Source organism: Olea europaea, chromosome 10 (genome assembly GCF_002742605.1).
Source record: "Olea europaea var. sylvestris chromosome 10, O_europaea_v1, whole genome shotgun sequence".
NCBI lineage: Eukaryota > Viridiplantae > Streptophyta > Magnoliopsida > Lamiales > Oleaceae > Olea > Olea europaea.
This window is the reverse complement of record NC_036246.1, coordinates 37,967,329-37,981,578: the sequence shown is the minus strand read 5'-3', so window position 1 is coordinate 37,981,578 and position 14,250 is coordinate 37,967,329. Positions and strand designations below refer to the sequence as shown.

The 14,250-nt window shown below is 34.3% G+C and overlaps 1 protein-coding gene across 1 annotated transcript; it reads right to left on the bottom strand.

Annotated features, from left to right (window-relative positions):
• Positions 1 to 3,461: 3,461 nt before the first annotated feature.
• On the bottom strand, positions 3,462 to 14,247 carry LOC111400624 (casein kinase II subunit alpha-4, chloroplastic; the record flags this gene model as incomplete). The annotated part of the gene is made up of 10 exons (XM_023028024.1): positions 3,462 to 3,936; positions 4,307 to 4,375; positions 4,464 to 4,527; positions 4,610 to 4,692; positions 5,344 to 5,409; positions 5,678 to 5,768; positions 8,220 to 8,377; positions 9,197 to 9,391; positions 14,002 to 14,131; positions 14,234 to 14,247. Coding segments are annotated over 10 exons (930 nt in total), but the record flags the coding sequence as incomplete, so codon positions are not given.
• Between the last annotated feature and the right edge of the window lie 3 nt (positions 14,248 to 14,250).

Below are 14,250 nucleotides of genomic sequence, written 5' to 3'. Positions count from 1 at the left end.
ATTCCTACTACTGACCTGCTGAAGCACCTCGTCCCCGAGGTCGAGGCCAAGTGGACCCTGGTTAAAAGATCTGCCGCCAATTTTAGAAAGAGATTTGTGTCAAGATCCTTCCTGCACCTAAGGTTTAAATTGATTTGACGTCTCCATGAGGCTAGTTGATGTGACTTATCAACTTTATGTCAATTCAACTTAGAAGAAACAAACTGTCCGCCCACTCTACAGACGCGGCTAATTGACGCCTATGAGCGGACGTCTCATACCGTCAGATGCACCTATAAATATCCAAGGTTTGGCAAAAGGCAAATGTAATGAAACTTTTACTACACAGCACTCCATAGCAAGCTTATATATTTTCTCCTCCCCCTTTATCATTGATTTGCACAGCCCCTGGGTACTGTTCCGACCACTTAAACCTAACTTGACCGTCGGAGTGTATACGGCCGTCACCACCCCCGCTGGTTCCGGCCGTGTGCGTCTGACTATTCGCTGATTGTGAGCAGAGAGAAATACGTGGAGTAGTTTTCAGTTGGCCACGTGGAAGGACCAATTTTCGAGGTCAACACTAAGTTCAACGTTACCGCTTAAGTTGTTAAGTAAGAGACTACGTATATAAGTTGAAAATGTTGATAACTTTATGAATTATGTCTAAACTGAATGACGGCACCTAACGCGAACGATTTAAAATTAAATTACTCCGTTTGGCCTCCATTATTTGAGATTATATTTTTTGAAATAATATTTTTGAAAAATATGTAATTAAAAAAGAAGAAAAAATTTCGAATTTACGTATAATATTATTTTATTGGAGGAGAATGTATGATTGATAAAAAAAGCGAGAACAAAAAATTACAATTTTAATGTGAGCCAAATCACAACCGTTCGAGTTCGATGGTCTCAATTGGATTTAGACATAATTTATATAATTATCAACATTTTCAATTTTCAACAGTCATTGCTTGACCCTTAGCTAAATTTAGCCACGCCACCCAAGGGATTAAAAAGTTGTCTGCATATGCAAAATGAAAATGTTGATAATTTTGTTTAGTTTGGGTTCCATTTTTTTGCTAAAACATTATTTTCAAAATTTAATATTAATTTTTATCAAGTATTTCATTAAATTAACAAGTATCATCCGCTTATTATTCAATTCTATCAGTTTATAATCTAAAGTAAAAATTGAAATCCAAACAAATACTACGTCTGATATAAAAGATTTGAAATCAAATGATACCATCTAACTTTATATTCATCATTCGAGCCCTACTTAAGTTTAACCAGAAACGAAAAGGGTTAAGAAAAAGAGTACGATTTCATTAAAAATCAAATTTTTAATAATTTTAATAAAATTAAGGAAGTATATATCAAATCTTGATAAAGAAAATAGAATTATTCTTGGGTTACATAATCCCAAATATTAATGGACACCTTATTGAGCCCCCATGTACACTAAAAATAACCCAAATCAAGAAAATATTTTGGTAGCGTGAACGAGATCAAGAAATGGGCCAATATATCGCGGCGCCCCTCCATTATTGACACCCTTATGTTCCCCCATGTACCCCAAGAATAACCCAAATTAAGAAGATATTTTGGTAGCGTGAACGTGATCAAGAAATGGGCCAATATATCACAGGCGTCCCTCCATTATTGACACCCTTATGTTCTGTTATGCACTCCAAAAATAACCCAAATCAAGAAAATATTTTGGTAGCGTGAACGTGATCAAGAAATGGGCCAGTATGGACGGATGTGTCTACAAACTTGGAACACTGCCCAAGGAATGAAAGCCATAGCTTAGATAACTTAGGCCTCAAAGTTCACACCCTATGGCCTCATCCCTAAAGGAGTAAAAGCCTATTTAATATTACTAGGCCAGGCCAACGAACAAAGTTATGAGACGCGTGGGCCCACTCAAACATTAGCATGGGGCTGGATTTCATAAAGTATTTCATAAACACCGCCAAGAATTTGTTACTCAAAACCATTCATAATTGACAAAATAACAGTATTTTAAAAAGCATAAAACATGGCTAGACATGGAGGTCGAATTTCAAGCTTTCCAAAACTAGATATAAAAAAGGTTAGTTATTTTCATTATTGTTTTAGATACTTAATCATTCTAAAAATTATTTAATAATTAAAATAATGCATAAATGTCTAAAATTATAAAATACCATATTCACTTAATAATTTATACAATTAATCAATTATACAATTTTCAAGTTTTCAAAATGCAAAGCTAGACTATTTACTTAACTTTAAAGTTTCAAATAAACAAGTCACACTTAACAAATTAATACGAACTTTATACAAAATTTTGAAGTTTCCCACAAAACGATAAGTCTTAAAATCATAATTACATAATATAAATAGCACCATAAATTAAATATTTATAGATAAAGTCTTTCTATTTTTGTACAAATAATATCATTTAAAAATTTGAAATTAAAGTCAAATAGAAGCCTTTCAAAAATAGAAAAAAATAAATAAATAAAAAAGTTTAATAAATTAAAGTCAAATAAAATGTTTTTAGGAAAGGAGAAAAATAAATAAATAACAAGAAGAAAGCGCATCTAGCCGGGCGTTAGGCAATCAATTGCTACTTGCTAAGCAACAGTTGATCGCTTAATTCTGGCTTATTATCAAGGTAAAATATTTTTCCCTAGACATGATTTTTAGAACATTGAAAATAGGCACTAACATTGCCACCTTCGTCACCATTAAAAAAAATAATAATAAATAAATAATAGGGACCTTGCAGAAAATATCACGTGTAACAAAGGTCCTCGACATGTATTTCATCGTTGATTACATGTACATCAAACTTTACATAGTAAGCTCCTTAATGTCATATGTCACTATTATTTTATAGCTTAAAACACAATCAATTTTTTCATCCAATCTTTCCCATCCAAATCATTTCATACAATCCCTTGTGTAACATTTTTTATGCACAAATAACATAATCCTTCAAATTGGAACCAAAACATATACATTCATATGACGACATATTATTATTATTATTTTGAAGTTAAATGCCTAATTAATAAAAATAAAACTAGAAATACTTGATTTCAGGTAATTTTATCTATTAAACATACAACCTTCTAGCCCAACAATTTCCATAAAATAACAGAATAATTTCTTTAGTTTCCAACTTCGATAACGAAAATATAAAAGCATGTTTACCAAATGTTTATGAACAATTTAAATATAAATAAATCAAAACAAGCGAAAAACAAATGAGTAACACTTGCAGATCACAGGAAATATTGAATAAAATCAACTTAAATATTTATAAACAATTTATATACATAAGCAAAACATAGGCTATAAGAGTGATGATATCCATATAATAATCTCTTAAATCGCAGTGAATTGCATTGTTTTCATTTGAATATAGATAATGGTAGATTGATTACTGTTCGACTCATTGTTTGATTACTGTTCGACTCATTGAATGCTCATCCCACTTGCAAAGATTCTCTCAAGGGATAACTTTAATGGCACAGCTTCTTTCAGAGAGGTTCCAATGCACAGCTTAAATCATAACACTGATGCGCAAGCAGATAAATAGGCATACATGGGTTTCAAAACAAGCACACCTTCCATCCATACTACGTATTTTAAGGATGAAATAAGCACAACAGTGCTAATTATCGACCAAGAAAAAAAAAACCGTCTTATTTTTAAGAGACCACACAAACCAAACGCTGAAGAAAATTGGAGTTGGAATAGGCTAAAATGCATGAACCAAACGGTTAACAATAAATAATGGTGAGCTCAATTAATTGCATCAATCATCAATGTAAGCATTGGACATATGCTTCAAGAACAAGGAGACACCATGACTCTAATGGCATCCTGTGCTCGCTCTTAATGTGCACGAGTTCTGCTACTTTCTGCATTCCTTATCGGGTAGAAATAGGGATGAGCCTGCACAAAAATTCAATAACCCACAGGATGATTTGAAGCCAAGAACAAATCAATTAATAAAACACAAGTAATGTGTTCATTTTAAATATCATAAATTGGAATCCATGGTAAATAAGAGAACTTAGACATGATTTTTCCTATTTACCATCCCAAAGCACTTCCTTAATCAACAAAAGTATTTTAATTTTCCAGTAGTTTGTTATGGCACACAGCAATTCTCCATTTCCAGTTGACTTAATTTTCAAGTATGCCTCTGAAACAGTTGCAGAAATTTTTCCCAAGTCTCGGGTGTAAGAAGTGTTTCTAGTGTACTACATTCCAAAAAAAAATTTACACTACTGATTGGTGGGATGCCGGATGAAGATTTTACCATTGCTTCTTTCGCAGTTGGCCTCTCTTGATGATCATATCGCAACAGTTTGTCAACAAAATCAATACCCTTCACAGGATAAATGCAAATTTAAAGTTCAAATCCTCAGCATACTTTGATCATATGATTGTACGTTAACAATAGCCATAATTCTCACCTCTGGAACAGCCAAATGCTGATTATCGGCATTAATAAACTTTGTCCATGGTTTTCTGCTATGCCTGGATTGGTACGAAGGTACTTATATATGGTAACCAACAATAGATCATAGAGAAATCGATTAAGAATTATATAATTATTAACCTTTCAACCAGAGCAGCAAGATGTGGGTCCAATTCCAACCGGTACTTGTTAAGATAAACATTCAACTCGTCTGTTCCCAACACCTATCATCCATCAAACAGGCAGTTAACTTCACAGAGTCAGATATCAAGAGTTCTGCTCTTGTAATTTTCGAGCAAGACTGACCAAATCAATGATCATGTCCAAATAAGCAATAGCACCAGTCAAATGGACAAGCAGAAAAGACAATTATGATAAAATCACAAATACCAAACTCGTTTTAGCGTAAACATCAATAAAAACATAAAACATTATCTTGGTGTAGTGGCACTGGATGTGTGTCATCTACATGTTCGAATGGAGAAGGGTGAATATACTAGGAAGAGAGATCATATGATGCTGCACAGGTAGCATTTTCTGAAAAGAGATGTTTGTTTGGCCAGATGCAATGCTGATGGAGATCAAGATAGGAATAAAAATATAGAGTTATGGTTTAAATAGAAGTTTTAAATTGAGTTTAATTCTAATTAGATTAGATAAGATTTGTTTTGACATTTAATATTATTAGGAGTTTGTTTCCCTTTTTAAGTTTATTAAACTATAAATAGAGGGCCTTATTCATTGTAATTGAACCTTGATTATATGAATAAAGATTGATTTTTCCTCTTGCCCTCAATTCTTCTCTTCTTGGACATCCTTTCTTTCTTAATCTTCGATTATTCTTTAACAAGTCATACACATCTTGCGTCACATACCTTGGCAATCTTGACGAGTTGATCATAATTGTCATGCCCGTAAAAGAAAGGCTCCTTACGAAAAATCTGCACAAGCCCAAACCCTTGGCATAAACATCAAATTGGGAGTACACCTTGGCATATCTTGGTGTGGTATCAAAATTTCAGTCTCCTCATCATCTGCCACCCATGGATGTACAAGCGGATCAAAATCCACTCATCCAAATAGGTGAAGCTTGAAGAGCACAACTACCAAATGATATGCCCTGGTCCATTTGTATAACATACTAAACAAGTCTCTTAAAAAGTGAATATCTATTCTAGAATACAAGTCAGAAAAAGCGGGAGGGTATACCATTCCAGCAAACATACAACCGAGGCTCCACAAGTCCAAGGAGTAATCATAGTCTTGCAAATCAACGAGAAGTTCAGGGCCCTTAAAATACCTGCAAATCAGTGAGCAAAAGCATTTAAAAATTTAGATTGGTGCATGCATTATAGAAGTAAATTCAATCTCAGAAGCTGATCTCTGTGAGCAATAGCCACTAAAAACCAAAGAGCAAATATAAGGTGTTTGTTGCCCAAATTAATGCATGCTACTTGGCGATCACAGGAAGACTGATACATAAATAAATGTCCATATCATAATCACCGAGTCTAATTTTTAAGAAAAATGTTAGCACTATTAACCATTTTTCCAATACTTTATACCCTTTTCTTTAGTCATTAATAAGAATTAGTTGCAAGATAGTATTTCATTTTTCACGTAAATAAATTTATTTAGGTAGCCAAAAAACAAAAAGGATAATAATAATAACCACACAAAGAAAATGCCACACAGACGAGATGCATTGGCGGGAACTTGCTAGTTATTTTTACTCAATTAAAATTTGATAATTAAGTACTGAAATTTAATAGCCTAGTGTTAGTACCTAGGCTTGTGATACACAATACACAAGTAACTGCAAACAAGGAGCAAGGATCAGAACTGAATTAGATTAATGAAACTCAATGCAGAAATTGGATTTGGAAGATAACAGTTTATTGAAGATGGAATAACAACATAACAGTTCACAGGCTATTCAAGAGGCCTGGAATCCCTCCTATCTAACTAAAAAACCACCACTCAAACCATGCATGCTATGACCTTCCCCTCATTACAATTTATAGACCCTCTCGTATACTATTTTACTTTTTTGCCCTGCTCACTAACTTGGTGGATATTCTCGAATGCTGCCCCTACTTCATTCTTTCCTCTTCTTACGTAAGTGAATCGTATCGGGGGTCTACCATTACCCGCCACTCCAAAATCCACCTAGTCCTCGAGGTGGAAGCTAGGAAACTGCATCTGGATGGATTCCACTGACTCCCAAATAGCCTCAAATTCTGGAAGATCCTTCCATTTGATCAGAACTTCTATTTGTCCATGTTGCAATAATAAACAGTGCATGGTGCTTTATTAAAAAAGCTTCTCAGCATATATCGTACCAATCCAACTAGACCTAACAGCTTCATTAACGGACATTAGCCATCCTCTAAGATGTAATCTCATTTCAAAGACAGTATGGAGCAGAGTAATCGTCATAAGGCTTAAAAAAGTATGCTTTCTGGAGCCATTCATCCCTCCGATTATTAGATTTACTGAAGAGCCCAATTGCACCATAATGAAGATAATATTTTGGAATTGAACTACAAATTGTAATCATTTTACTGAAGAGCCCAATTGCACAGTAATGAAGATAATATTTTGGAATTGAACTACAGATTGCAATCATTTTTCCATATTTAATGAAACTGTCAGGCAAATTTGTTTCAAATAATCAAATGCAGTTTTAGAACCAAAACCATCACCTAAGAGCAGCTCCTAAACAGGTCCGAATTTTGTGCCCGAGTCCTTTCGCATCATCCACAAAAAGTGCTAAAATTATTTGTATCAAAGTCCACTCTAAATTTTATCTTAGGAGACTTAGGAATTGAACTACAGATTGCAATCATTTTTCCATATTTAATGAAACTGTCAGGCAAATTTGTTTCAAATAATCAAATGCAGTTTTAGAACCAAAACCATCACCTAAGAGCAGCTCCTAAACAGGTCCGAATTTTGTGCCCGAGTCCTTTCGCATCATCCACAAAAAGTGCTAAAATTATTTGTATCAAAGTCCACTCTAAATTTTATCTTAGGAGACTTAATAAGAGACACTCTAAAGCTATCTTCTACAATAGAAGTATTACTAAAATGTCAAAATAACAAAAGAAAATTCTCTAAAGTTCATAGCCCCCGTTTGGTCCCCATTTTTTCAAATTAAAGTGGGTAGAATAGTATTTTTTTGGAGAATGAATGATTCAAAAAGAAAGAAAAGTTTTTGATTTACGTGTAATACATTTTATAGAATATTATGTGATTGAAAATAGGAAAGAGAAAAATGAAATTTAATTTAATAAGGGCCAAATGGGGGGATAGACTAATCGAGTAAGAACTATCATGCATGAATAAAGGCAGACGATCTATAGATGTCGCAAAATCAGTACATCAAAAGCTCAAAAATTTATAAATAACAGCGAACGTTTCCATATCAAACTCCAAAATGAATTTCATCTTGGGAGACAATGAGAAATCCTCTAAAGCTGTCTACATTGGATGTGTGTGTTAGATGTCAAGTTACCAAAAAAAGTTCCGTAAAATTCAGTCTAAGCTATCACATACAGTACTGGACGGGGTATAGATATTCCAAAGCTCCCAGTTCACTACAAAAATTTATCTACAAAAGAAGTTGGGTACGAAACTACAAACTTTAATCTATGAAAGAAGATGGGTACGAAACTGTAATGGATGGGAAAAAATGAAATGAGTGCATGGCCTATAGAAGATAAACTAAATTGCAGAGAAGATAGCAAACCTAGAAGCAACACGAACGTTGTACTCTTTACCAGGATGGTAAAACTCCGCAAGTCCCCAATCTATAAGCCGAAGTTTCCTCTGCTCGTGATCAATCATGACATTATGAGGTTTCACGTCCCGATGCATGATACCTTGAGAATGACAGTAATCTAAAGCCTACACAAGTATAGGAAACTGAGAATTCTTTTTGCACTTTCAAAGAATTTCATGTTTGAAAACAGTAAAGGGAATAAGACATGGAAATCAAGGACAGAAAGAAAAGGTAAAGAGACCTATGTAACTTCTTAGAAAACAAATAAAGCAAATTCTCATTGTTAGCATAACTGACAGCAAAGTCTAGCAACAGGAAAATCACAATCAAGTATCTGAAAAACGAATTGAAATTTAAGCCCTGATTAGTTTAGGAATTTTCTTGTAATCAGTGGCTGGCCAGATCATGGCTCTTGAGCAACATCTCCAAAATGTGGATCACCAGCTGGCATTTCACAGAGGAAGCCATCCGCTTCCATTACCTAGATATATCCAATTTTGTTCCTTTTTTTATTAAAGCTTAAAAACCACATAACGTAGTTGATACCTTGTTAGCTTGACAGTAGGCATTTAAAGTTGATTCTACTCTAAATAAAATTTAGCATCAACAAAGAATATTGTCTTGTGTCTACAAGAAGAAGGGACCATAGCCAGGTTGCTCTTCAGCAAAGCAACCTAGATCCTGTAATCCTCTGAGGAACAATTATTATCTGTAGATAAGTACTATTTAGTCCAAAAAAATAATATAATTGATTTTGGAAGTGAATGGAAGGCTGAAAATTAATGGATGTTAGAAATCGAATTCTTTGTTTAACTACAAGTAGACATACATGTATTGGAGAAATTCGTTAAAGTTCAGACAACAAATGAGGTTGTCATTAGTTATAAATTCCAGTTTCTAGAACCCATCACCAACTGCGAACACAGATAAAACTAGGGACTTGCCTTGAGAAGTTCATAGATGTAATATCTAATATCGAAGTCGGAAAGTGTAGGATAAAGCACTTTAAAATCTGTATTGTTCACATATTCAAATATAAGACTTGGAGTCTTTGACTGCTGATCTCTGACAATATCGAGCAACTTCACAATATTAGGCCCACCGCAAAGATTCTGTAATATTTTAATCTCCCTCTTAATCTGCACAATATGGTGAAATTGAATGTAAGTTCTTCAATAATTTATTTCTAGGATTATGTAAGCACACTAAACCTAGCAAACAAGTGAACAATAAACATATAAAATTTAATCAACAAATATTTGTGAATGATATGCAATGGCACAATTTAATCATCCCAGTCTCTAATTATTGGTAAAAAACCTTATTAATCATCTTATCCTTTTTAAAATTACCACACATGCATCTTCTCGCACTCATTTTTCAACATATATGGACACATTGGCTTTTCTGAGCCCAACACTTGGGACAATAAATAAAGCTAGTCTAATCACTGTTTTGCAGAACTTGCTTTCTAAAACTAATTGAATCTCCCTATAACAAAAAACTTGTGGACAGTGGCAAATCCAGCACCTGAAGAGCATCAACGGGCGCACATGCTAGATCCGTCGGGAACATATTTTTTTGTTGACAATAAATAAAATATTTAGATTATAAAATCTAATAATTCATTTTATTTTCGAACATATCTTGTGGCTTGATTAGAGCTTCGAGATCCAAATTGGTGGTCCTGGGATTGGATCTCTTCCAAAGCAATTTATCGTGCAATTCTTCTAGTTCAACAATTTTTACCAAAACTAAATCAATAGGGAGGGGATTCGCCCTTGTGAGCCCTCTTTAAGATTACTGTAAGCTTGACCGTCAAGGCACTAGTTTAATTTTGACACTAAATGTAACAGAATAATATATATTCAATTTAAGCAATTTTAATGCAATTAGAAAGACTCAAATCTTTACATTTCTGTTGAATTATATAAAACTTGGCCATTATGTCAACTAATATACATACATACATACATATATATATATATATGTGTGTGTGTGTGTGTGTGTGTGTGTGTGCGTGTGTTCAGTTTTAGCAAAACAATTGTTATATTCAATTTTTCATATTTTATTGCAACTGACGATCAACTGTCAACGGCCGAACATGCTCACTCAAAACCCTGGATCCGCCCCTACTTATGGAGCTTTTCCATTTTGTCCAAACCCTCCTACACCCTTGTCTATTTTTCCTAGATAATAATAGAACGTAGCTACCTAAAAACAATCACATTTTGGAACAAAATCCTTTAGAGTAAACTTGTGTTGGTTCTACTCAAGGAAGCACAAACATGGACACGCCAACACATACTTTTCAGAGAAAGCATTAGAGACACTAAATAAAATATATAAAATTAAAATTATATTTATTCATATTTTCAATAAAAATAAAACACATTTTTTTGCTCTCTTTCCGGGACTTGGATTTCACAGCTTTGACAGTTTACCTATTCCATATTAGCCTCTATTATTGAAAAAGTATTATTCAACTGGTCAACTTTAACTTTGGAATGGTATAATACATATTAAATTAAGTCTTAAGTCAAAATATTCTTTGGAAGATGAAAAATGTTACTATAACCACGGTAAAAGAGTGCAATGCATGGATAAACATGTGAACATTAATTACTTATGTTTTAACTTTAAAAAGAATTTTAAGAGTAAGATAATAACGTTAGGGTTTAAGTCTTCATCCCTCCCCTTAAGCGTCTCTCCCTTCAAGGTTTCAACCTACTCAGCGTCTTCTCCCTCTTACCTCTACCCATGCGATTTTCCATAGTTCATTTCCGTCGTCTGTTTTATTTTAAACCACACGTGTGGTACATTTGATTAACAACAAAATGAAAAGTACAACCTCGGAAGGGGTTATGCGTGGCCTTAAAAAAAAAAAAGCAAAAAGAACTAACCCTGCCTAAAGACAAGGAGTACAAGAAAGCTAGAAACAAGACAAAAACTTGTATCTCGTGACATCATCCCATTTCAAGATCTCATCATTTCGAGTTAATCCTTTTTCTTTATATTTTGTCCAGTCAAACAAGAAAAGGACACGCAATCTAGCATCTTCGAAACATGTCGCATAGACGAAGTTTGTCAGCATATAATACGTTTCAAACACCGACTTGTCGGCTCCAATAGCATGTCTGTGCTTCACAGGTTCTACTTGACATTCAACCTTTAGATTTCAAGGTACTCCAAAGTTCTAATTTAAAGGTACCTTGTTTTAAATATGTAATATAAGTTCAACCACGATAGTGCCTAAAAATTAAGACCTTGATTTTTGCCTATAGGGAGAGAGAAACCCCTACAACAACCGCTACTACGTCACTCATGCTTGTGACTCGATTGCTGCATTAAGCACATACTTAATAACGTTTCCGAAACCCCAAAGATTATTTGGCAAAAATCAGGAAAATCAGATGAAATTTGGATGTTCTAATTTCTAGCCATAATTGGTTTAGAATACATTACATGTGAAGTAGCTATCCATGCAGAAAACTTCAAGCGTTCACATAGGAAGAAAGAAAACTATGGATGAGACTTTTAGCCTAAAACTTTTTTTTATAGGTACAAGAAGATTTAAATGCTAAAGATAAAATTACGTACAGGCAGGATGATTTAGTGATGAAAATTTTTATGCAGTGGACATGGCTCCTAACAATAAAACTAAATCACAATAGGAGTTAATAATTAGATTTATATTTTTCCTCACTCTTGAATTAAAGAAGTGGAATATATTTTTGGGATAATTGTAGCAAAAGCCCCAAACCTATTATTTGTTACAACCGTCACTCCTAACCTTTCCAAACATTACAGATGAAGTGCTTTTGGACAATTTCCATCCACAATTCCGTCAATTGACCAGAAATTTAACTTTGACCATATTTTTAGTATTTTAGAAAGGGGCAAAAAAGTAACTTTCCATTTAGTACATTAAATAATGAAATTAAAAAATAAGAAATAAAAAGAACACACACACATAATCATCTTCTTCCTCTCACCACCCCTCACCCACCTCCACCCACACCTCCAACTCAAACCCAAAATCCGCCCAACCACCGCCACCGCCACCTCCACAACCGGCCACCATCATCCATCCCATCACAATCGCCATCCAACAAACTCCACCACCCAACAAACTCCACCACCCAACCCCAAAAATGTAAAGAGCCCATTTTGGTGAAGGAGCAATTTTATGCAAAATTTTTGCACTTCATGGATCATTCCTTCCCAACAGGTCGGTCACATAGAGCAATTTTAGGCAAAATTTTCATAAAATTTGTAGACGTGGCAATGGTGGTGGAACTTCTCCTGACTGGATCTTTCGACTTGAGAGTAAGCATAAATTCGAAGAGATCTCTAATTGTAGCCAAATTCGTTTCACTCATATGTCTGTAATGTCAAATAATCTGTCCAATAACATCTCTATACCCATTTTTTTTTTTACAACAGCCATTTATAATCTGATCTAGATCCAAAGAGTTGAAAATTTCAATGGCTCAAGTGTAATTATGCTCCTTCACCCCAAAACATCCCTGGAATTAGAAATGGTCTCTTTACTGGTTTGAAATGGGAAGTGGGCTCTTTACCGGTAGCAAGTGATTGTAGAGGCAGTGGTTGGGCGGATTTTGGGTTTGAGGTGGGGGTAGGAGTAGGTGAGGGGTGGTGAGAGGAAGAAGATGATTGTGTGTGTGCTTTCTTTTTATTTCTTGCTTTTTAATTTCATTATTTAATGTAATAAATGGAAAGTTACTCTTTTGCCCATTTTTAAAATATTAAAAATATGGTTAAAGTCAAATTTCTGGTCAATTGACAAAATTGTGGATGAAAATTGTCTAAAAGGACTTCACCTGCAGCGTTTGGAGTGACGGCTGCAGTTTAAAAGGGCTTTACCTGCAACGTTTGGAAGGTTTAGGGGTGACGACTGCAACAAATCAAAGGTTTGGGAAAGGTCTGCTAATATTTCAAAGGTTTGGGGACTTTTGCTGCAATTATTCCTATATTTTTTGTCTTAATAGGTCCATGAAGAGATCATGAGTCAAAGGAGACAGTGGAATCATCAAGGACATCAAAACTACAAGAACTAAAAGAGAGATTCGATCATATGTCCACCCAAAACTCATCAAATCCAAATTCTAAAAGCGTATTGACTCCCCCCATCGAACTTTAGAATAATCAAGACAAATAATATGTCATGCCCATTCTTCTTTCTATATTTTCTGATACAAGTCTGCTGAGTGGTAAAAAACAGAACAGATATCAACGACAGGAGCATGTGCCATTCCAAAGTTAGTTAGACGACTGTTTACTGAAAAGTATAAAATGTATAAAGTGCTTTATGATATTAATACATACAGAAAAAACCTCTTAAAAACAGATACATGATTGGTAAGAAGCAGCTTGAAGCTCTTAATGCTCTATAAGTTCGCCACTGTATTATTTCCACACCTGCAGCATGGTTTCTATTCCTATTTACTTTTTAATTTAATGAAACTTTTTCCCAACTTCACCACTATAATTCTCTTTCAGGCTGACTAGTGATAAAAACCAATTTCTTGAGCATTACTTTGAATTGTTAGTTTATTATTTATGTAGCTTTTCCCGTATTGGTTGCAGGATATAGGATATTTGCATTTCAAAGTTCTCTTTAACTGATGCATAAATATTTCACAACTGGTCACTTCTCTAGCTATCTTTGTTTGTAATTATGAGCATATGAAAGAAGAGTTCGTGTAAAATGCTGAAGAAAACTAACCTTTTTCTTCTTTACAGGTTTAAGGATTTTGATTATGCATTTCTCATGGTTGGTGGTGTGCACCCCCTCAAATACTTCGCTATATTTTCCCCTCCCTACCTTCCTCACCACCTCGTAATCATCTTGCTCCCTGTTAGACCCAAAAAAAAAAAAAAAAGAGAGAGAGAGATTAAATTAAAATAACAAATGCCTCCATTCAAAAGATGTAAAATTAATCCAACTAGTTACGCACCCCCATTGAACTGTAAG